The sequence below is a fragment of the Grus americana genome, chromosome 5, assembly GCF_028858705.1.
Source record: "Grus americana isolate bGruAme1 chromosome 5, bGruAme1.mat, whole genome shotgun sequence".
Classification (NCBI taxonomy): domain Eukaryota; kingdom Metazoa; phylum Chordata; class Aves; order Gruiformes; family Gruidae; genus Grus; species Grus americana.
Window position 1 is genome coordinate 25,082,892 of NC_072856.1, and position 23,269 is coordinate 25,106,160.

Sequence of the window (23,269 nt, forward strand, 5' to 3'; positions counted from 1 at the left end):
AAGATCTCATCTAGTAAATGGGAGTGCTTGCTAAGCAGGCCCTGCTGTTCCCGTTTCCAGTGAGCATTTCTGAATGATGAAATAAATTAATTCCCAGCAGTGCATGTAACATTTCATTGTCTCAGTACACCATCAAGAGAAAAGCCATCAAGCTGGATCTGTTGCTCTGGTAGCCTGTTTTCAGGTCAAATACATCATTCTCTGCATCAGTTCATATTCTTCTTTTGGTCTGAGTCCACCTTCAAATGTGTGTTCCTGCAAAGCCAGGGACTGAGTAATCGTCTCTCGTTAATGAGATTATATCTGCTCAGTGCACACGTTTATAAGCCTTCTCATTTCACAACTCACGGTATAAAGTTCAGGCTAATATATAAATGATTTTAGATGGTGCTTGTCTGCCAGTAGGGAAACTAGCCACTCTACAGAAATACTAGTGTACCTCAAGAGAAGAGAGAAACTTGGCATACAAAGACGACAAACAAGTGACAGAGATTAAATGGAGTACAGAAAGCAGTTTCAGCAGTCATTCATGACTTTACTGGTGAGGACCAGATGCTGTCATCTCTGAGACCTGACATATCAGAGCTGAAGTGGGGTCTTTCTAAAGATCCCTAGATGGAGGCGATGAAAGCAGAGCAAGCTGTCAGGGACTCAAAGGACTGCCTTTATGTGGACTAGTATAAATGTTGAAAAAATTTGTTCTGAGTAACTAAACTAAAAGAAGCAAAGAAGCCTCCCAGCCAGATGGTGCAAGGCAGGACTGGGGAAGTATTGCCAGGAGCAGAGAGCCTCTGGCAAGGAATCTGACTTGGCAAAAAGTTGTTTTGTTTTTAATGCACCGTAGTGTGTTTAGAAGTTTGTTAGAGATCATCTGGAGAAAAGAGTGAACAAGCAATGCTGGTTAGCCAGTTCGGGGCTAAAGAAGACTAGCCCCTCAATAAACGTGACATCTGAATTTCATGCAGTGCTGTGGTGCGCTTAATTCTGGCTTAGTACAAGTAAAGAGAGGAGGCTTAACAGTTGTTTTGTTTGGTTGCAGATTTATATGTGAGCATGCCTCAAGTTGCAGCAAGGCAAGTTTGAATCTGAATGCTTTAGTGAATGGCTGAGACGCCTAACGTCCTTGTCCCGATGGTGTGCTGCTGACCTAGAACCGCACTTCACCAGCATTGCCCGTTCACAGGGGAGCACAGCCTTGTCTTTCTGTATCGCTGTGAAGATCATGGCTAGATCCGAATTTGATAAAAATAGGCCTTGCGGTAGCCTGTATGTGGAGTGCAGTCAGAAATGCAAATTTTTTTGTTCTTTGGGGCAGTGGTAAAGGAGAAGTAGCTTTCACTATTCTCAATTTCACAGTGAAAAATTTGCATTTGAGGTGGAGGAGATAAGAGGCAGATCCGAAGGGCTGCTGAAATACAGCTGTTGGTGCCCATGCCCCTCACGCCTGCAACAGTCTAGCAGGTAACCTTATGCCAGGTTTTGACTGCTAACAGAAAAGCTTTAATACAAAAATGTCTGGATTTAGGCCAGCATAGTAATATACACTGAGGTGGTTCAGTCTGTATTCCAGAAGGCCCCAGCAGTGGCTCTGACCATGTGTAGGCACCGCGTCCTGCTCGCTCCTCCACACCTGGTGTTTCCATACAGCCTTTGTCCTTGGGGCACAGTGTGGCTCCCAGGTCCCGTTTCTCTTAGCATCCTCACGCTTCAATTTCCTGGCCTCTCGTCCTGTTTTCTGTCATTTTTAAAATAAGGATAGGACAACCTGACGAAGATGATACGAATCAACTGTTCAAAACTGCTTATTCTGTGATGAAAGCCGTGCTTGGTGCGTGGCATGCCTTCCCCATACTGTGAGCTTCACAGCAAAAGGGTAGCCTGTAAGTCACCCAAGCACATGTTTGCGTGAAGGCCCTATCAAAGCCCAAAAGAACCAAGTCAGCAAGACTCCGAAATCCACTGTTATTTCATGTAGCTGAACTTGTTGGGGGTTTTGTTTGGTCAGTTTGGGGTTTTTTTACGTTTCAAGCTGAATCCTTACCTGTTACTAACCGATTAGGAAATGAGAACCATGGTATAAAGCGCCTGCCCTAAAAATACATCATTGGATAAAGTAATTTCCCTTAAAATTTAACCAGAAAAAACTAATGAGTTGTCTGCTGTTCATTTGCTGAAGAAATTACTGCTCAGTGTTAACCTTTTTTAGGTATTTTGTGAGACTAATTAGTATTTTTCCTTTTCTGTAGTTTCAATATTAGAACACTTAATATTTTTAGGATTTGGCAGTGAGAAGGCAGCAGGAACCAGTCTGCCTTTATGAAAACAAATACTTGTTTATTATAGATGTATATGAATGATCTCTCAATCTCTTGTTTTGATTCAACGGAGTGTATGGCTGGCATCTGTTTTGCTGCTGTAGAAAATAAACCTTAGCTAGAATATACGCATTGGAAATTTGTTTTGTACCCTTAATTATGACCAACAGCACATTGCAGACAAGTGGTGTTACAAATAAAGTCTTGTTTTCCTTTGATGTATTTAGATCTGCTATCTACAATATTCATAGCCAGTGTGCTCTCTGGAAGTGATCTCAGTTGAGCAGACCTATTCAGTAATACTGAAACTTTGTTAGGTTTTATGTTTGAAGTGGTACAAGTGATTAAAATTTCTGTTTTCCCTGTAGTGCAGCGACTCTTAATAATATCCAAACACCTAATGCTGTTTGTTAACAGATTCTGCAGCTGTAAGCTTTTAAATGGCTTAGTAGTTATTATAAAAACTCAACGTCATTTTTCTGTGTGAATTTTTTAGTGACATCCCTTGGAACAAGTATCTTCTGATGCTCCCAGCTCATCGTTTCTATAAGCCAAAGCATATATTTTCCAGTTTCATAGCTTGTCTTGCACTGAAACCTATACAGATTTTTTTGCGGCTTTTTCAGAACTGCCATGGTAGCATCACATTGGAGTGTAGGGTATCTCAAGACAGCAAGAATATACCAAAAGGTGAGCATGAGTTTTTAGATCCTTTGCTCCCACTTGAGACTGCGAGGAGTTCCAGCCTGTATGAGTAGGAATTGCCTTCATTTTGCAAGTACAGTGACAAAAGATCCACAATCTATAAAACAAGTATGAGGAGTCCATTTTGCTGTACACCATCATTTGATGTAGTATCTTTTCCAGCTTCTTTCTGTCATAATCTGCCTTCTGCATGTAGTAGAAAGCTTTTAGGACATGGAGAGGCACTAACAGCTGCTTTGATTTTGGTGCTCTTGTGCCTCAGTTAACAGTGGGATTTCCACATTACTTTAAAAAAAACCTTACTAAAAATAGTTGACTGAGGCATTCATTGACCCTCATCTTAAAAAATTTACTTCCTGGTGCAATATAACTGGATCATGAGGAAAAAAATACACTGGAAGGTTTGGCAAAACTTACCAGTCTAATTATTCAGAGACTTTGATATATGCAGGTAACACTGGAGACGCTCTAAAACTTCAGGGTTTGATTCAACTCTGATGTCTTTTTTTTTTGTTACACAAATTCTGTGTGTTTCTTGCTGAATCAGGTTCTTGGTGTACTTTGTGACAGTGAATAAATTTGGACTGTGCTTTACAAAGAAACTTTCACCTTTGGGCAAAGTTGAACAGAGAACACTTTTATTCTAAAAGTGGTTTACTGGCAGGCTTTCTGCTGTGTAGCTATAGTAGCCACCAGAGTTTCAAGGAAAGCTTTTCAGTGCTATTTTTTCTTGTTTACTGTGTTTGAATTGCAGTCAGATTCTTGCATTTCAAGCACTTCATCTTGAGTGTCACAGTTTCAGCACTTTGGAGGAAGAGTAAATGAATGTGGTGCTCTGCCATAAGCCTAATGCTTTGAGTTAAAAATGAGTAAGTTGGATCAAGCATCTGTTCTGGCACAGGAGTCTCCACTCTCCTCACCACGAGGCTGTAGGTGCTTTGCAGATTGACGTCTGTTCTCTTTCGTCCTGGCAGAGTCTTGTGGGGAATTGCTTACATTTTGCAAAAGATGAGCTAAATCACAATATCTGTTTGTTTTTTGCTCTTCTGACTCCCCTAATCAGATGATGAGGCACAACAGACTTCACATGAAGGGGTGAAGGATCTGTAGTATTAGCAGGCCACTGTCCTACATTGCATAAAAGCAAAGCTACCATTTCTAATGCAACTTGAATTTATGGTAAATTCCTCAGCTCCTGTCTTACATATGACAGGAAGCATCAAATGTGAAGGCGGGGCAGGGATACCTGCAACTTTCTGTGTGGTAGGGGAGAGAGTGTAACATGCTAAAGTGAGACCAAGTCCTGCCTGGCAGTAGATTCAATCCTAAGGTAAAAAGAAGCATCTGAGAACACCTGGGTATTGGATTGCAGCTGTTAGAGTTTTGAAATAAAGCATGACAGCTTTTGGAATAATACCTGCCCTCTAATCAGATTTTAACTGTTGAAGAAAGACCTGTGCTAGTTTCCAGAGCAAAGTTTTGTTCTGTTTTCCTTACTAGTTCATTGTTTAAAAACTGATGTTAAATGCAAACACTGTGTCGTGCACACCTTCAGCAGTGCTCAGAGCAAATACAAACTTTTATTCATTCCAGTGATCCCAGGACTGTATTGTCAGCAAGTCTGGTGAAGCTTAGTCAGACAGGGGCCACGTACACCCTTTATTTCAGAGCAGGAGGCTTTCAGTACACAATTATTTGCAAATACGTGAGCTCTCATAAAATGAGGGGAGCTATGGCTATGAGCTAGCAAATACATACCGTTTGTACCATAAGATCAAGTGCCACTGTGGATAGAATGTGCTCTTTCCTCAAACTGATCCAGTACCATTCATGTTGCTTACTGTTTTCTGTCTGAAGAAATATTTTTTTCTAATGGATGCCATGAAGATGTAGTTCAACTTGTGCAAAGGCCACAGACATAAAGAAAAATAAGTTGATATTTTATGCAGCACTGCTTTGGTGGAACCAGCTGCTTCTTGTTTTGTTTTAGATACTTTATTGAAACTGGAGGCACTTCCACAACCAGATCAGTCTCTGGGTGACCATTAGAGGCAGCAAGTGTCTGTAAGAGCACAAGCATGACATGAGACTGAATGAAACCAGTATCTTCTGAAATCTACCTAGACTCTTTAGAGTTTTTTTCTTGTGGCAAGGAAGGAGTGTCATCCAGAACAGTCTCAAGGTATCCATTAAATATGTTTTATTTGGTCTATTGTATTTCTGACTAATTTGAGAAATGAGTGAAGCTCTGAGGGCTTTTCCAAATCTTCGGGATGTGTTGTCATCTCTTTGAATTTTTCAAGCAGCAGCCCACAGGAAAGTTCAGCCATGTCTTTATTCAGGATAGAATTTTGGAGGTTTTGGGATATGGCTGCACTGGAAAGCTTGAAGATGGTAGGTGGCACTCAAGCACAGGCAGCACCAGCAGCAAGGATGGGGCGAAATGTGAGTGCCCAGATGGCGAGCCCTGTGGGGCTCCAAGCATGTGTTCTTGATTTCAACGCGCGCTGCTGCCCACATATCTTTACCACTACTGTTACCTCAGATATTGTGGATATTATATCTTTGTTTGCTGCCTGCTCACTGTGCTAAATTCCTCATCAGGTGGCATTACTGCCCTCGATGGCAAATGCAGTACTGATGCTCTTCACATCTGAGTAGGTCAGCTTTGTCTTTTTCCAGCTGTAGAAACTGCTGGCACTGTAAAAGAAAATGTGTTTGATCTGGGGAGGGATGTTGTAAAAAGGTGGATGACGAACCAGAAGTCTTGACAGTATTGCTAGCTGGATCTGAGAGGAACAGATTGCAGTTCAAGAGCCACGTGGCTGTCCCTATGGAGAGGGGGATGATGAAATGCTCACCTGAGGCCAATTCAGACTAGCCTGCTGAAAACTAATTGTTTAATCTTTTGAGTTATTTTTCAGCTGAATTGGCTGGCCTGTTTCTCAGTGGAGCTGTAAAATTACAGGTAGTAAGAAAAGGGAGGATTCTCCTACTTGGCAGCAGGGCAATTTTTTGCATCAATCTAAGCAGATCAGGAAATTGCACTTTAAATTCTATGAAATTCTTAAGTTTGAGCACCATCATCCTCCAAACTGATGCCTATTGAAGGCCAAGTTGGCATTATTTTCCTCATTTGCAGGTATGATATCATAAGATCTCCTGTGGTTTTCAATTAAGAATCTGTTTTCCTTTGCGTCATATAGCATTTTTTTGTAGATCTGAATGATTATTTTTTTTCTTTCATCAGTTATTTTCTAATGCCTTCATACTGTAAATGTATAAATTGAAGAGTATAAGAACTGATACCGTGTATTTGGCTCACTTTTACAGGCTGCCAAAAGTACTCTGAGTGCATTGGATGTGCTTGCTCATTTCCTCTGCAAATCTCGCATGATTGTCCAGTGTAGCTGCTTAATTTTTCCATTCAAATTCTTTTTCAGAAATTATTGCACCTAAATTGGATTTTTATTTTTAGGAGCTAATAAAAGCCTTTGATAATTTCTTGCAATGGAAGTCTTGAACTTTCAGAGTCAGAAATGATCAAATGTAAATAAATGTAAGGTTGGATTTACTACTAAAGTTTTGGGTTTAGAGCTTTTTGTTTATGTACTGCATTGGTCTTAGAGATAATTACTCCTAAGGTTATTAAATAATATTAACTTTCTAATAATAGCAAAACCCCTCAACCTAGCAGAAAGTGCTCATTTCCTGGTGACAAACTGAGGTCAGATCTGGAAGTGAAAATCTGAAGACTAGAGAAAAATATCATGCATGCTGCTTAACTTGAGATGATTTCGTGGTGGATTAACATAACTTTATGAATTAATTGAGCGACGTTGCTATTTGATTGTAGTTGTCACTTTGATTTCTGCTGCCAGGTAATAGTTGATAGGAACTTGGTGGTACTTGCATTGCTTTTCTGTCAACCCATGCATGCTGGATTGGTAACGTACTGCCTCAAATTCCCAAAAACTGAATTCAGACCTAACTCTGAGGAGACACTTTTATTGAAAATTAAAACCAGAAGCTGTTCCTGAATATCATTCTGTTTCTGAATGAATGGTAAGCCAAAATCCTTCATCTTTCAGAATAAGGCTTTCTAGATGGTGGTGCCTGCAGAACTGACTGCAAAAAAATCACTCCCCAGATGCAGTTTGTCGTTGGAAGTGGAGCTGATGGTTGACTTTGCTCTCAGTGACTGTGCAGTGTCACACAAGCAGCCTTTAGTTGTCAGAGGAACAGTGCTATTTTGGAATGGGTGATTAAGTAAAATTTTCCCTTATTTTCTTTGCAAATTCATCTCTCATTCACTTGCACATACCACAGTAGCTTCGTTAGCAAATGAGGCATGAACAAGTGGTACATTCAGTATGTAACTCTTGTTTTGTGTGCAGCTGGTTCAAAGTGAGGTGGGGCCCATAGGAGGAAATAAGAAATATGACCAAGTAAAAAGCTGTAGACTTTAATACTTCAACTAACAACATCATTAGTTTTTTTGATATGGTGTTTTCTGTGGTCCTCTGGATCGTTGCGGATACTTGGTCACCCTTTATTGGCAACAGTTAAATTCATAATCTCCAAATTCATAGTGTAAAAATTAACTGGTGTTGGTAGCACCTATTATTTTCTATTCATCTGGTGATATAAGAGAATTCATTTGCTAAGGCAGAAAATGAATTATGCTTAAGTATCTGGACTCTGTAGGTAGCCATCTGCCAAAATGGCTCCATACTAAAAGTAGCAGTTCAACTTTCGATTTGGAAAGGAATACTCATCCAAAGCCACCCTTAGGGTTTTTTTTTCTTTTGAGGTGGGGGAGATAAAAGGAACAAATGTTTTAATCTTAGAGGATAGTATCCTTACTCAGTAGGGAGGCTTGCAAGGAATGTAGACTTCACAGTCAGTAGTCCAAAGAAAGTAGATTTGAGCTTCTTATCTGACTCGCAGCCAAGAGAACATGGCCCAATGCTTAATCTGTTACAGGATACATTAAAATGACCAGGAAATTTGCTGTTGTCCTACTGGAGATGCAGTTCTCTGACATAAGAGAGAGTCCTGGAAACATGTCCAAGTTGCTTGGGAAGTTGACAAAAAATGAAGAACTGGAGCTCAGGAGGTTCTTCTGCATATGTATATATGGCAAACTTTTCCATGAAGTTATTCGGTCGCCAAGTTTGGACAGATTTCATGGGGTAGACAGCCCACATAGAGGTATCAGCACTAGCACAGAGGTACTGCTTACATCTTTATGCAGTAGTTAGTTCAGTATCCTGAAAGCTTGAAGGGAAGCTGAGCAGATCCAGGAACATCGTGGTGTAGATCGTGTACCGTAACAATCATTATGTTAAAAATCAGAGATCTTGCTATCCTTGCAACCCTTCTTCCTCTCATTCTGTCATCACATACTCTTGTCCATTTCCTTGCTTCTGTTCTTAGTCATTGAATCTTCCGTGAGCTAATTTAATTTACTAGTTCAGAAAAAGCAACTGATAAGGGATTGTGTCCTGCTCAACTATTGAGTTTGGGGTAGCTCACAAAGAGAGCTTGGTGGGCACCAGAGCTGGCATGCAGGACTAACTGGTATCATACTAACTGGAGTGGAGGAAGCAGGACTGGAAGCCTGGAGGTGAGCCTTTCTGCTGTGGTGAGCCTTTGGGTGCTCAGCTGCTCATACACTACCTTCTCAACTGTAGTTACTTCACCCTACGCAGTCCAGCAGCAGACTTGATTTGCCCTGAGGGCAAGGCTGGGGTATTTCACCTGTGGAGTGTGGCTTACTTAGCCCACTTGGAGACCAGTAAAGGTCTGGCATGTAACCTTGTCTGTGACTCACCCATAACATCACTCTTCACTGAGCTGCCAACTCCTGTGCGTAGCTATGGAAGCTGTAGCACAGCTGTCTGTAACAGAGTTTTCAGTTTTCATCTGCTTACCTCTTGATTTTTTTCATTTACTTAATCCTGAAGGCAACAGATCTCAGTGCTAGGCCGGTGCGTAAAATTGGTTGCATGGAGGAGTTGACTTGAAGCTGAAGTATTTTATGCCTATTGAGGGACACGATGGAGGAATTTTAAAGCTATAAAAGAAAATAGGTTTTTGCACTTGCAATTTAAAGTATCTAGTATTTCAGCAGTAGGTACTCTTAGTAATTTTTTTTGTGAGAAGTTTACTTGCCTCATGCTTAGAATTTGTGTGCCTGAATAGACTGAAATAGGTTTAAAATTAAAGCATGGTTTGAACTGGAGTCTCAAATCACAATGTTGTTTGAAGTACAGATTTAAAATATGGACATATTCTGAATGCGGAATGGACAGAAAACCTCTGAACAAACTGTAGTTGAATGAAGATATCTGCTTACCTTTTAAAATTGCTCTAATTAGGAGAATGTCTTGCCTTATGGACTGTTGAAATTTCTTGCAGGTGGATTCACCAATGAACTTGAGGAACCCACATGATTTGGTAATACTAATGAGACAAGAAACAACAGTTAACTACCTCAAAGAACTGGAGGTAAAGCATAACATTAAGTACTAACCAGTTTCTGAAAATACAGAATTTTTTTACAAGCGTTTTAGTGATAGATTTAGATGGGGAACTGAAGTCGTCGTTGGCATAATTGTGCTTCAGTGACAGGATGAGGAATTCTTCAGATCTCGAGAATTTTGTGCCTCAAGTTTGCTCAACTGGTTTGTCCCCAGCTGCATTATTCCCTGATGTTATCCATAAATCCTAACATTTTTTAAGTAAAGTCATTTAGGTACGGGATTCTGTAGCTGACTGCTATATTCCAGAGCTATTTGTAGAAGTGTTGTCTTAGATTTGTTACAGCTGCTATTTAGAGTACAGCCTGTAGGCCATGAATTTCCCTGTGCTCCTTTCTGGGTTTGTTGGGCCGGTCTTTCCATTGGTCTTTCTAGAACACATCAGAAAGCAGGTCACCTGTTTTTCTTCAAACCCATTGACAAAGGGACTGAAAACACCCTTCTGAAAAGGGTTTTAATGATAAACTAAAGTTTAAATATGATATGGGCTGAGCAAAGTAACAGCTCGCAGCCTTTCTTCTGGCCATGCACTTTGTCTTGTGCCAGCTTTAGTTTTGTCAGATTAGCATAACTAGCTAACTGGGAAGTTAGATGAGCACTAAAGGTAGCTTTAGGTGAGTGGGAGAAGTAGAAGGGAGGAAAAAAAAAAAACCCAGGACTGCCCCTTATGTAACTGTATTCAACTAGTCTTTCTCATTGAGATATGCTTGTTTTTGTGGTAATGGACATTTTAGCTATGGATGGAACAACAGCTGTAAGCTTTTCAGGACACGAATTGTGAGTTTGGAACTAATGTACAATTTGTGACGCAGAAAAACTTTCAGCAGAAGTTATCTATTGTAAGATCTTGTACAAGTTGCTACTACTGTATATATCTCTAGTATTGCATAGTAGTGTGTTATCAAATGTGTATGACTAATTAAAAATGCAAATTTTCTTCTCACTTCACATATATAAATCCTTATGATATTTAATACGTTTTCAATTTGCAGATGTAGGTGAGAATTAAATACAGCTTACTGTGCTGGGATAGATCATTAGTCCATGGACTGCTCATAGCAATCAATACCTATGAGCTTTATAGGGTGAAAGGTAGCTTTTAAGGCACATCGTAAGTTGATCTAGAGAAATTAGTCTCCATTCTTGCATTAGCCTGCCATCTCAGTTGTACTTAGCACACTGAATGCTTAAGAAGATCATTTTGTTTGCAATCTCTGATACTATTTCCATGAGATCTTACAATGGAGGTAAAGGGCCCAAATATGATAAATTTGACATACTGTTAACAAGTATTTCTTTTTCTGAATGGCCTACTATGAATTTGGAATGCTATTGGCCCTCTTTTTAGGTACAGCAGGAGAAATAAGGGCCTGTTCAAGTCATATTACCTCTAATGAAAGTATATTCCATCTAAATCAAAAAATGTCTCACAGATGTTATAAAATGTAGGGAAATACTCCCAAAATTTGGAGAGAGTGTTTTAGATTTTCTTCATAATGGACTTTGTTTTAAGGAAAAAGTTGGACTGTTGAACTCCTAGCAACTATAGAGTTTACTTTCATCAGTATACATTCTTCTGTTTCCTTTTTTTTTTTTTCCTACAGAAACAGTTAGTTGCTCAAAAGATTCATATAGAGGAAAATGAGGACAGAGACACAGGGCTGGAACAAAGGCATAATAAAGAGGATCCGGACTGCATTAAAGCAAAGGTGCCCTTGGGGGACCTAGATCTATACGACGGCACATACATCACCTTAGAGAGCAAAGATATCCGGTAATTAGATGCTTTATATTTTAAGATTTCTACTGAATGAAAAAAATCAACAAAAACTCTAAATGCAATTAAAAAGAAAAATACTATCAGACTGTTCTTTATATGACAGTTGTTTTATTTTGTGTTAGTGTGAAAGAAAATTGAAAAAACCTCTGCCACTAATTAGAAAAGAAATGCTGCCTCCCCCAAACTGTCCATGTTAGCCCTACCCTGAAGCTTCTCCATTCTGTTCCCACGGTCCCAGTCAGTTCTGTACTGATATGACCAGACATGTGAATTAAAATGTAGCGCGTCATGTAGAACGGGGTTGAATTTGCTTGAGGGTGCTCTGGGTGTTTCGAGCTAGATACTCTTCTTGTAGTGGAAACTGTCTTGACTTAAATTTGAATGAAATTCTGTTGATTACCAAGCTGTTGAACCTTCTGGTCATACACATATTGCTGTGTTTAGCAAATAAAGGATGCGTGGACAGTCTGCTTGACATTCAGCTTCATTGGTAATTTCTCTTCAGGGCTGACTGTTTTGTTTTTCTAGTTTTATTTTTTTTAACATAATCACATGAGTACTTGAAGTGCGAAAAGATTAATTTTATCCTCAGATACCTTCATTTGGGTTTCTTGCTAATACTTGGGATTTGTTTGTTTGTTTCAGTTGAAGAGTCTTCTAATCTGCATGCATTGTCATTTACTTGGCAGATAGATCATTAACCATAGCAGTGATACGCTAGGCTGATGCTGATACATTTTTGGAGGCTATCCAATTGTTGATGTTTTCTCTAAAGCAGACAGAAATTTATTTACTTTATCCTACAGCGATGACATCCTGATGCAACTGAAATCTGGGAAGACATCAGAAATGTTCTAGAGTGCTCAAACACAGGATTTTAGTACTGGTCAAATCAGAATATTGTGTCAACTACAATACTGTCTCTTACGAACTTTAGCAGTATTTTAATCTGGAGTCTGCTGTGTCATATTGTTATGTCCTCAGCCCTGAAGATTATATAGACACAAAGTCGCCAGTGCCTCCAGACCTGCAGCAGCCAGACTGTACAAAAGTTCTAGATCTTCCATACAGCATTCATGCTTTTCAGCACTTACGGGTAAGCAAGCAAATGCAAGTATGTTTTTTTCCCCATCAGGAAGAGCCATAGAAAACTCTTACTGGCAGTTCTCAGTCAAGGTGGAAAGGTATTGTAATCTTTCAAGACTATTTCAGACTTTTTTTGAACCACAGTTGTGCCCTGACTAAAGTATCTGCTTATAGGAGGACAGTTCCATCAGTTACACAGATCCTGTTTCTCTTTTGTCATTGTCTGCCTTATTTTAGAGAGCAGTTTTAGGAAAATGGAGTATTTTGTTTTCATAACACGTTTCATTAGTAAAATGGTAGTTTTCATTGAAAATGCTCTTAACTTGTGAATTGTTTCAGTTGAAAATTGGAGAGTGGTCAACAGGGTCATTAAACTGTATGAAGATTCAGGGTCAGAAAATTGTTAGCAGGCTTGTTGGTAGCTCCTGACATACTCTACTGTCTCTTTGGTATCTGAATGTCAAGCCCTAACCCAGAGGATGAGATAATTGTTCTTTACTAGCTTTACAAGGGTTGCAGTGGAAGTGTGCTGCAAAAATTGTTTTTGTTAACAGTACATATAATACTGTTTATATGCAAATTTTCAAATGCAGATGCAGCTTTAGTGCTTATATCTTGATATTTTATTGCAAGTCTTCAAAATCACTTTTCATCTACAAATAAGGATTTTCTTACGAACAAAGCAAGAACTGAAGTTTTCTAACTCTGTTCCTGGGTCTGGATGTACTTTTGAAATGAGTACATTTGTTGTTGCAGAAGGAAGAAAGAGAAGAAGAGATGTAGGGATACTTTCATCACGTGCATGTAATCTGACAAACACAAGTGCTTCGGTAGTCATTAGTGAAATCAATAGCTACCAGATATACAGTGCTGCCAGAAATGAACATTTCTCCTATAGCATTCACAAGCAGAGGCTGCTTTTGGCTGCTTCTAGTGTTTGCCTATCTATAATAATATATATTATTCATCTGTCAAAGGTGACATTGTCCCACCAAGTCCCTAAAATCGTGATATGAAAAGACAATAGGAATGTAAAATAACCAAGCTGTAAATTTTCCTGGGAGTCATGCTCTTGTGTATATTTCTCTACTTTTAGTTAGTGTCAGCAAATACCTATATTCAATTTTTATTTTAGGGTGTCCAAGAAAGAGTTAATCTTTCCGCACCCTTGTTACCTAAAGAAGATCCAATCTTCACATACTTATCACGGAGGCTGGGAAGAAGTATAGAGGAAATAGGTCATCGTATTTATGACGGGCTAATGAAGGTATGAAACTAATGAAGGTAATCTTACTGCACACACATAAAGAGTGCTAGAAGGATCTCACAAGAGTAGATGTGCCTGGTACATGCAATCCGATCCAGTACTAGTTTTGCACATATGTTTTTGGTTTATGTTTCGGTTACAAAAGGCAGACTAAAAACATTTTCTGCCAGGCAAGCAGAGGTAGGAGAAGGCATCAGCAAAGCCAGTAAATAGATATTTACTATCATCATTAATGGCTCATGTATTTGTGTGGTCTGGCAAGCCACATTGATTACTCTGTCAAGGTAATAAGAGCTTTTAAACAAAAATGCAGGTACTTAAAGAAGAAACAATAGTACTGAAATGTGTATGTATGTATTAAATGCCTTCCTGCAAAATACAGGAACTCTCATTGAACTCCGGCTGATGCTTAAACTATTGTCACCACTCATTGAGTCTCACTTTGAATTTTTACCTGTCTGAAAGGCAGAAGTTCTGTTTCTTTAATACATTTACATGCTAGTTCATTCTTCCTGAACGTTTACAACTATTACCAAATGGCAGCTTTCCAGAGGAAGAAGATAACTTAGAGCAGGTTTGGTGCTCAGCTTTCTATCCCATAGTAATTAAATCCCTGATTAACCTTTTAGTTCACGTCTTAGTAGTTAGTACGGTTCATGTGTTTCTCTTTACTGCAGAACTCGTCTTCCTGGGTACTCTATAACATGGCTTCCTTTTACTGGCGAATAAAGAATGAGCCATACCAAGTAGTAGAATGTGCCATGCGTGCCCTTCATTTTTCTTCAAGGTGAGAATTGCTAATAAAGATTTCTTTTCAGATTGCTTTTCTAGTTATCCTAATTAATAAACAGGTTTTAGTTTCTAAGACTGTATCCTAAGGAATAATCCATGTTACTTGTTATTAGTCTTCATGTTATATACTAGGCATATATATAATTTAGACATTTTCCTGTCAAATTACATATTTAATATATGTGACTTAAGAATGAATGTATCCTTTTGCATGATTCTTACACAGTCTGACCTTCTTTTAATGTCTTTGTTTTATCATTTTATTTTCTTCTTTTAGGCAAAATAAAGATATTGCACTGGTAAATTTGGCAAATATTCTGCACCGAGCTCACTTCTCTGCAGATGCAGCTATTGTGGTCCATGCAGCTCTGGATTACAGTGACTTCTTTACCAGCTATTACACTTTGGGAAATATATACGCAGTAAATACTATCTTTATTTTCCAAGACTTATAGAAAACCAAGTATTATTTAATCTTTCTGGCTTGACTTGCAATGCTTTACTTTTTTACAATAAGTCTTCTGTTCCACATGTATTTCACACTTAATGCTTAAGATTCTGTCAAGATGTTTTCATCCAAAATTCTGTGTTTCAGCAAAGATTTTTACCTGCATTTGAAAATAAATCCCAGGGAAGTCCTTCTGCAGCCTCTTTTTAGCACAGTGGCTTGAGTTTCAGAAACAACAGGCTGCTTGTTACCACAAATTAAAATCTGAGTTAATGACTTCTTAAAAAATGGAATATTATTTTATTCAATATTACCGAACAATGGCTAATTCTCTCTCTTGGTCATTCTTCAGATGCTTGGAGAGTACAACCACTCAGTCCTGTGTTATGATCATGCTCTACAGGCAAAACCAGGGTTTGAGCAAGCCGTAAAAAGGAAGCATGCTGTCCTATGTCAGCAAAAACTTGAGCAAAAATTGGAAGCCCAGCATAGGTAACTAAAAAAGCATCCTAGTGGCGATTCATACAATCTTGCTTTTATTGTTCTGTTGCAGAAATTATTTACATTTCAAATAGAATAATGGTTTTGAAATTTCTATATTTCTTTGACTATGCAATGAATTATTCATAAGAATATTTTAAGAAACCCGAAGTTGAAAATGTGCAACACTGTAGGAAAAGCTGATATTTTAAAAAGCATTTAAAGTAAATATTTTCTACTGTTGAATTTTCAAGATCACTTCAGCGAACATTAAATGAATTGAAGGAATATCAGAAGCAGCATGACCATTACCTTAGGCAACAAGATGTGTTAGACAAGTACAAGCTCATCCAGGAGGAACAAATCTTGAGGAACATCATTCATGAGACACAGATGGCAAAAGAAGCTCAATTAGGTATGACTTTTTAGAATTCATGCTCATTATAGAAATGAAGAATTGCACATATTCAGGTTAATGTCAGATGGCCCTGAGTGGCTGTTGTGTTTTCCTTATTAGAACAAGGGATTGCAATATGTTCTTGAACAGGTGTTTTTCCAGTCTTTGAAAGACAGAGCTTCCTCTGTGCTGATTACATAAATAAAAAGGATTGACCAGATTGGGGGCAGAGGGGCTGACTGTATGCTGTCTTTGTCTCCTCAGAAACCTCACTTATATAGTAGAAAAAAATGTTTTGTGCTCTGCAGGGAACCATCAGATTTGTAGACTGGGCAATCAGCAGCATAGCTTACACTGCCAGTGGGACCAGCCTGTTCGTTATCACCGTGGAGACATTTTTGAAAATGTGGAATATGTTCAGGTTTGTCTCTGAATTGATACCACTGCTTTAAGTTGCATCCTATTTGCCTTATTAGCAAAATAGTTCCTTTTTTTTTGAGGCTTGACAAAGGGGTATATTTTGGATGTGGTAATTATAGTGAGAAATCACTTTACACTCTGGAAAAGAGACTAAATATTTAATACTAGTTTCTTTTGCTAGTAATAGAAGCTGAGATCAGTTGTGGATTATAGAAATTTAGAGGGTTTATTGTATAAGGCTTTGTTTTACTTAGAAAAGATAACCATCAGAATTATTTGAATTGAAAAACTTAATTTTATTCCAAAGTTTTAGTTTCTTATGAGATACCAGCCACTTCTATATTGACTTTTTCAATCTGCATAGAACAGTCAAGTATTTCTTTCTAGGAAGAACAAGAATCCTCACTTGAGGAATTACAGCTTTCACTTAAGTAAATATACTACATTTCAGGCATGCTAGTAGGAGCATAGCATGTTTAATTTTCCAATTTAGTTTTCTTCAAAGAGGACAGGAAAAACCATCAGGCAGCTAATTTTAATGAAGAGGCAAAGGTTTTCTAAGGAGTTAGTTTTCTAATGTACATGTGGTACATGGAACAAGAATTATTCTTTATTGGAAAGAATCTTCCAATATAACAGCTTAAAAGTTTGTTTAAAATAATATTTTATCAATCATTTATCTCTACAACCTTAAAATGGATCATAGAATCATAGAATGGTTTGGGTTGGAAGTGACCTAAAAATCATCTAGTTCCAACCCCCCTGCCATGGGCAGGGAAGTGCTCTGGTAGACCAGGTTGCTCGAAGCCCCATCCAATTTCTTTTGCTTATTACACTGTTGTATGACTCAAGCTACACAATTTTTGCATGCTCCTTCCAATTTAATCTTTTTTCCTACCAGAAGGAGCACAAAACTGCCATAAGCAATTAAAAAAATGGAAGAGCTCAATGGTGTCGAATCTAGTGAGCGCTTTTACAGCCCAAAAATAAGGTGCTAGCCCAGTTTTGTGAGTGTTTGCTGATTGTATGTCTTGAATTAGTGCACCAAGGAAATCTGATACAGCAATATTGAGAAGTTTTGGAAGCAGAGTGTATACTAATACTGAAAACCTGAAACGAAGGCCATCCAAGCAACACCATCCTTGTGTTAGAACTACAGATAAAGATTATGGTTTCATTTATTCTGCAATGTGGAATGTGTTCTGGAGTTTCCTATCAACTAGTTTAAGAAACAGGAATAATTATTTGTAGTTATGCTATGTTTTCTTCTTGGATGTTCTTCCTGTTATAGTAATTATAAATTCAGATTATCGAGATAATTTTGCAAGCTGTGAGTCTTAGTAATTGACTTGAACTAGAGCTATGCAGTCTAGATATGTAGATTTTGTTTGTGGTCTATTAGAAATGTTTGTTTGGTACCTTTTAGCATTTTTTTTGGTGATTTGCACTGGTGTTTTCATTGTTGACTTATTTATGACATGAATATTACTTTTCCATGGTGTGAGTGGATCAAGAGGCTTAAATTTCCTTTTTTTTTTTTTTTTTTTTCTGCTACCTGAATTTCAGCTCATCAGTGAGGCTTAACTAAATGGTGGGGGGAAAAATAACATGCAGGAATTCAGCTAGTAATGTACTATCTCTTTTCCTTATTAAATATTTTTTTTCTGTTGTTTCTAGTTTGGTGAAGACTCTTCAACTTCTAGTATGACATCTGTGAATTTGGATCTTCATGCAAACCAAAGCGACCACAGTCAATCCTTGCAGTCTTCCCCTGTTGCTCGTTCTGTCGTCTCAGTGTGGAGTGTAGAACCCAACAGAGTGAGTGAAGAGGATAAGCTTTGCCCTTTCAGAGAGGAGTTGTGAAAGAGTGAATCTTGTCCTTGTTTGTGTGAAACTTCTTAGCATTTGGGCAACAGTTTTAATCTGTGGCGGCACTGGAGAATGTATCATTCTGAATTTCTTCAACATATAAGCATCTCCGTAGTTTCTCTGTACCAGTGTCCTATCATTTGAAACTCTAGTGCAGCACAGAGGGGGATGTTCTTCTCTACGTTTGCAAACATCTGCAAATAAAGCAGTGCAGCTGAGTTAAGATAGAAAACTGAACTGCTGCTATTCCAGAAAAGATGCAAAAACAGTATTTTTAAAGATACCTGTTTTTTTTTTTCCTCCAGACTATTCCTTATGTTCTTATTACCTTGTTAATTAGAATATTAAAAATGTTGAGAAAATAATAAAAAATAATTCCTTTCCTCCTTAGGACAAACAGCATATTCTTTGGCCTCAGCGATCAGAGTGCATGAAATCTTTCCCCAAAATTCCTGATCCAGAACAACTGCCAACTTATTTTCTGCCTCCAGAAAACAGGGGATTCAGGCAAGTGTTGATTTTTTTAAAATTATATTTGTAAACTTTCACACTAATGTCTTAATGAGCATTTTCTTTTTGGAGCGGATGGATGCAATTAGTAATCAACAGCAGAGATGTGTTCGGTCCTCTTTCTCTGGCCGTTCCACAGAAGGAGGGTGTTTCCCTTTGTCATCTTTGCTGTATCTGTAACAGTCATATCCAATTCAATGGTGATTCTCCCCTGACTGTTAGTACAAGGTAAATATCTTCAGTATTACTAAAAGAATGAAGATTTAAGCACAAGTCTGAATGTCTTCTAGAATATATGTTAAAAAAAAAAAAGTCCTTGAGAGAATGTGGTGAGTATCTGTTTAATAACAACAGCTAACTGTTGTACACTGCATACATACTCTTAGCTGTAGTTATGATAACAGAAAATTGCAAAGACCAGAAAATACTAAAAAAGGATTAGGAGTGGAAAGCCCTGGCTTGTGAAGTAGAAAACCAGCTTAGTTGTAGAATAGTCAGTAATGCTTGTTATTACATAGGATAAAATGTGTCTCTGCTGCAATAGCTAACTTACATAGATCAATGTAATTTTGTAATATCCTACTCACTTAACATTATAAGCTTTATTCTCCTAGCTGGTATAATTCTAGTATTGAGCATGTGTTAAGGCAAAGATTCCCATGCACACGTGTCCTGAAGCTTCCTTTGAAAAAAAATAATGTTGAACTTAGATGTTCTTCCCAAAAAATTTAGCTAACTCTTGATGTTTTTGAAATCAAACTTAAGTGTAAAAAACTTCAGCATTTTCTTTTTTACTGATCTGTTTAGTCCTAAACTTCATACAATCCTTACTAGCATAATATGAGAACCTTCTGTGATTTCTCTACTGCGTTGTCCGTAATTTACGGGTATTCTGTGCTTAAAAATGGAAAGTAAAGACCTTATTTATTGATGATTTTTCAAGGAAACGGTGGTCCTTGAACTCTCCTGGTGTGCAGCTCATGTCTCATGGCAGTCTGCAGTAGGAGACTTGTCAGTTGATATGTAGCTGGTTCTTATGTTTATATATCAGTGACATGCAGCAAATGCTATTAATTTGTCTTGGTTCTCCTTATTGCTAGAGTCCAGCCAATCCTGAGTATCCCAAGAGATGCTGTCGGGCATGGAGAAACCCAGGCCCCAGACTGTTCTTCCATTACTGATGCTCGTAACAACGAATCTCTAAATATACTGGTCAAGGAACTAGACAGTAATCTAGATTTGAAATTCAAGATGCCAGATGATCAAGCAAGACAAGTAAGGGATATTTTCTCGTTGGTTCTTTTCTGTTTTAAAGTTCTCCTCTTTATTGCCTTAACAATCTTACTCAGAATGTGAAAGGTTCTGAGTATTTAAAAGGTTCTGATATTTAAAAGATAACTTGATATCACAAGCCAATCAGTACTTCCATAAAAGGGGAGCAATTGCTTTATAATAGGGCTGGAGAAGGGGAGAACTTACCACTCAGCATAAGACTCGTTGTCTGACTTCTTTCAAATGCTGACCGAAAGCACACAGAATAGGAAATTTAATTCAGTATTTAAAATTACTGCTTTCTTTTAAAACTTCTAACAGTCACTCAACACGATTCATCATTTTGGGGTTTCCAAAAACTACTGTATACTACCAAGTCAGTAACTTTAGCCTGAGAGTAGTCTGTCGTATTGCTTTCTGGAGATTGACTGCTTTAATCATTACATGTTCATATAATCTGTTTAGAACAATTTCATTTTTTTCCCCTTTACTAAAGGGAGGACTTAGGTAGGTGCGACTTGAAGCACCCATGTAGATGTATACTGTAAAATTTCTTCAATTGTTTAAAAAAAATTAAAATCTTTGTTGTCCAGGTCTTGTATTCTCGTATCAACAATCAAATTATTACACAGGCGAAGATAGGAGCATTTCTAGATCACGCCATGAAAAAGGTATGTCAAAAGCTGTAGCATGAGATAAATTCAGAATTCTTTGACACTTGTTTCTATACTGCTAAAGAAGTCAGTCGGTGATGTGCAAGAAATAAGCTTATTTGCTGCCTATAACTGAGATGAAACTAACTTAAAAATCCATGTTTACACGTAAAGCACAAAGGTATAGAGAAGTATCCATTTAATTAAGCTTGGTGGGGACTGAACAGCCCTGTAGTTATTTGTTCTTGTTCTGGCTGCAGGACGTGGATTAGCTGATACATTGCTGGTCCTGGCAGCCATTTGCTTAACAGAGAAAAATAGCTTGGAACTACTGCTCCATCTTTCACCCCTGTACTACATGCCTGCCTCCTGCTTTTCCTCCTCCTCCTCCCCACTACCCTGCCTTCACCCCCACCCTCCCTCCAAAGAAACCAACCCTCTGTCAATCATCTGTCAGAATTAATTAGCACTCCGGGGCAAAGAATGTACATCTGTATAACACCTTGTGGAATGCCACCTCCGTCTTGCGTGGGGCCTTTTAGAGTCATCACAAGTCGAATGACAGGAAGCATTGAGATAGAGGTTGACTTTTTCACGTGTCAAGCTGATATTTCTCAAATTAACTCTCTTGTACAAGTTGTGTCAAGGCAGCGTATGTATGTATTGTTTTTAGTCTAAAATGAGTACCATTTACTATGTGATCTGTCTTAGAAGAAGAATTAGCAGTAGTTGATTCCTGTTGTTATGCTGTTCAGAACAGTCCTCTGCATGTCTAACATCTTACTGTTGCAGGTCATAGATATTTTGTTTCTAACTGTAGTATTCTGTTGCCTTCATGCTAAAGGTCTGAACTCAGTCACTTAGATGCTGATATAAGAGCACTGTTGTCATGCCTGTTCTGCTAATGATGAACTTTCTAGAGCAGGAGTGCCACAGTTGGTATTTTTGTATTGGGAAAGACAAAGTACTAATAACTTGCTGAGGATTTAGTTAAAGGTCATTGAGACCTGTGTATTGGAGTGTAATTCAGTGAAGAGTTTGGCATGAATAACATGCATGTAATGATATGGATGTGCATTGCAAAATAGGGGTGATAAATATTCTTACAATTTATAGATTACGTAAGGTACTCTGACCAAAGAGGTAGTATATCCTATTGATATCTTCCAGTTCATCTTGAACCACAGCTAGAACCCTCCTGTATGAGATTTTTCTTCCAGATTTTAAAAACATCTTTGTACTGATTAAGTTTTTCAACACAGTATTACTGTAATGCCAGCTGCATTGCGTTAATACAGTACTACTGTAAAGATCTTTACCTCTTTCACTACCTTAATCCTAGCTGCATGTTTCCTACTCATGCGTGCATTTGGGCTTCAGATGTGTAGGCTGGATTGGACATCAATTTCAGTTGTTGTTTTTATACTTTAAACTCTTTGTAGAATTGGGTAACATGGAATGCTGAAAATATTAAAAACTAGAATGTGTGTCTAAACCATTTCAAATGGCTCCATCTGAAAGTGGATGTTTTACATAGCTCTGTCCACCTGTCAGTATTTTAAAGTTTTGTTATTTCTACTGTAGGATGAGTGTTTGTTTTTTCTGTTACAGGTGAAAGAGGAGGGAGGAATGTTCAAGGTGTATTTGACACTTCCTCCGTTCTTCCACCTGTGTTCACTTGTTGCTTGCCATTTTATAATCTTTAAACAGTATCTGATGTGTGTTACCAACTTTCATAAGACAAATAGATAACTAAATCTAAAGAAAAAAAACAATTCTGAAACCTTAAATTGACAGGAAATCTTGATGTTGGCTATAGGACCTGGAAGCACATCTAACTACAATTTAAAAGCTGCCTGACCTTCAATTGTAACATTTCTACATAGATCTGTATTAGTGTAATTTTAAGACTCTGAAGTGGCTCAGAAATGTTTCGTAAAGCGAGCTAAGCATTATCACTTGTATGTTTTAAGGGATTTTGTGGTCATGATATAGGGCAGTCACATGAGTAGAGTGTGCAGCAGCTGCTACTGAATTACAGTTCAGACTGTAAATTGGGTCAATTTGAGTAAGGTAGAGCAGATTGAATAATCTGCTAGTAGTCACAGCAAAGTGTAATTTGTGTCTAGTTAATAAGGTAGTATGCAAGGGTGAGTTCTGTTTGTTTCTTACGAAAGAGCAGGTAATTCTGTCTTCCTGAGACACCTCTTTGTGGGTGTTTTCATCCTTTTCCCTGTCTCTCCTACAGCCAGAAGATCCTCTATGGCTTGTGCTTAATGAAGCTGGATTGTACTGGCGTGCAGTTGGAAATGGCACCTTTGCTATCACCTGTTTGCAAAAAGCATTTAATTTGGCTCCACATGAGTATCAGGACATCCCTCTAGTCAATCTTGCTAACCTCTTGATTCATTATGGTCTTCATTTGGATGCCAGCAGGCTCCTGCTGAAGGCTTTGGCCATCAATGCCTCTGAGGTAAGATGATGATGTGTTTGTTAAGCAGTGAATGTCTTCTCCTTTGTTGTTTTCTAAATGCATGTTACTTACTTGTGCTTACTTACCTGTGCATGCAGTTTAGCTTGCAGCTTGCGATTTGCAACAGATGTTAATTTTCATTTAAATTCTTGATCACAGTGGGGGTGATGTTGGTTGCTGACAACATAAACATCTAGAGCAGAAGTTCTTCTAAAATAGATGACAGGCTTTTTGCCTCCCAAAACCTGTATTATCAG

General features: G+C 38.2%; 1 protein-coding gene across 5 annotated transcripts in view; it reads left to right on the forward strand.

Annotated features, from left to right (window-relative positions):
• Positions 1-23,269, forward strand: part of TTC17 (tetratricopeptide repeat domain 17) — a 60,033-nt gene that overhangs the window by 4,970 nt on the left and 31,794 nt on the right. For 4 of the 5 annotated variants that reach the window (XR_008577498.1, XR_008577499.1, XM_054828887.1 and 1 more), the window contains exons 2-15: positions 9,444-9,533; positions 11,170-11,339; positions 12,330-12,441; positions 13,567-13,698; positions 14,376-14,485; positions 14,768-14,912; positions 15,291-15,430; positions 15,673-15,833; positions 16,124-16,236; positions 17,913-18,053; positions 18,496-18,611; positions 19,715-19,889; positions 20,480-20,557; positions 22,788-23,012. Coding sequence is in view for 3 of the 5 variants with exons in the window: in XM_054828887.1 (XP_054684862.1) it covers positions 9,444-9,533; positions 11,170-11,339; positions 12,330-12,441; positions 13,567-13,698; positions 14,376-14,485; positions 14,768-14,912; positions 15,291-15,430; positions 15,673-15,833; positions 16,124-16,236; positions 17,913-18,053; positions 18,496-18,611; positions 19,715-19,889; positions 20,480-20,557; positions 22,788-23,012 (1,908 nt within the window). In the remaining 2 variants the exon portion in view is untranslated. The remainder of the gene's footprint in view (positions 1-9,443; positions 9,534-11,169; positions 11,340-12,329; positions 12,442-13,566; positions 13,699-14,375; positions 14,486-14,767; positions 14,913-15,290; positions 15,431-15,672; positions 15,834-16,123; positions 16,237-17,912; positions 18,054-18,495; positions 18,612-19,714; positions 19,890-20,479; positions 20,558-22,787; positions 23,013-23,269) is intronic. The other variant, XM_054828886.1, reaches the window with a different exon arrangement.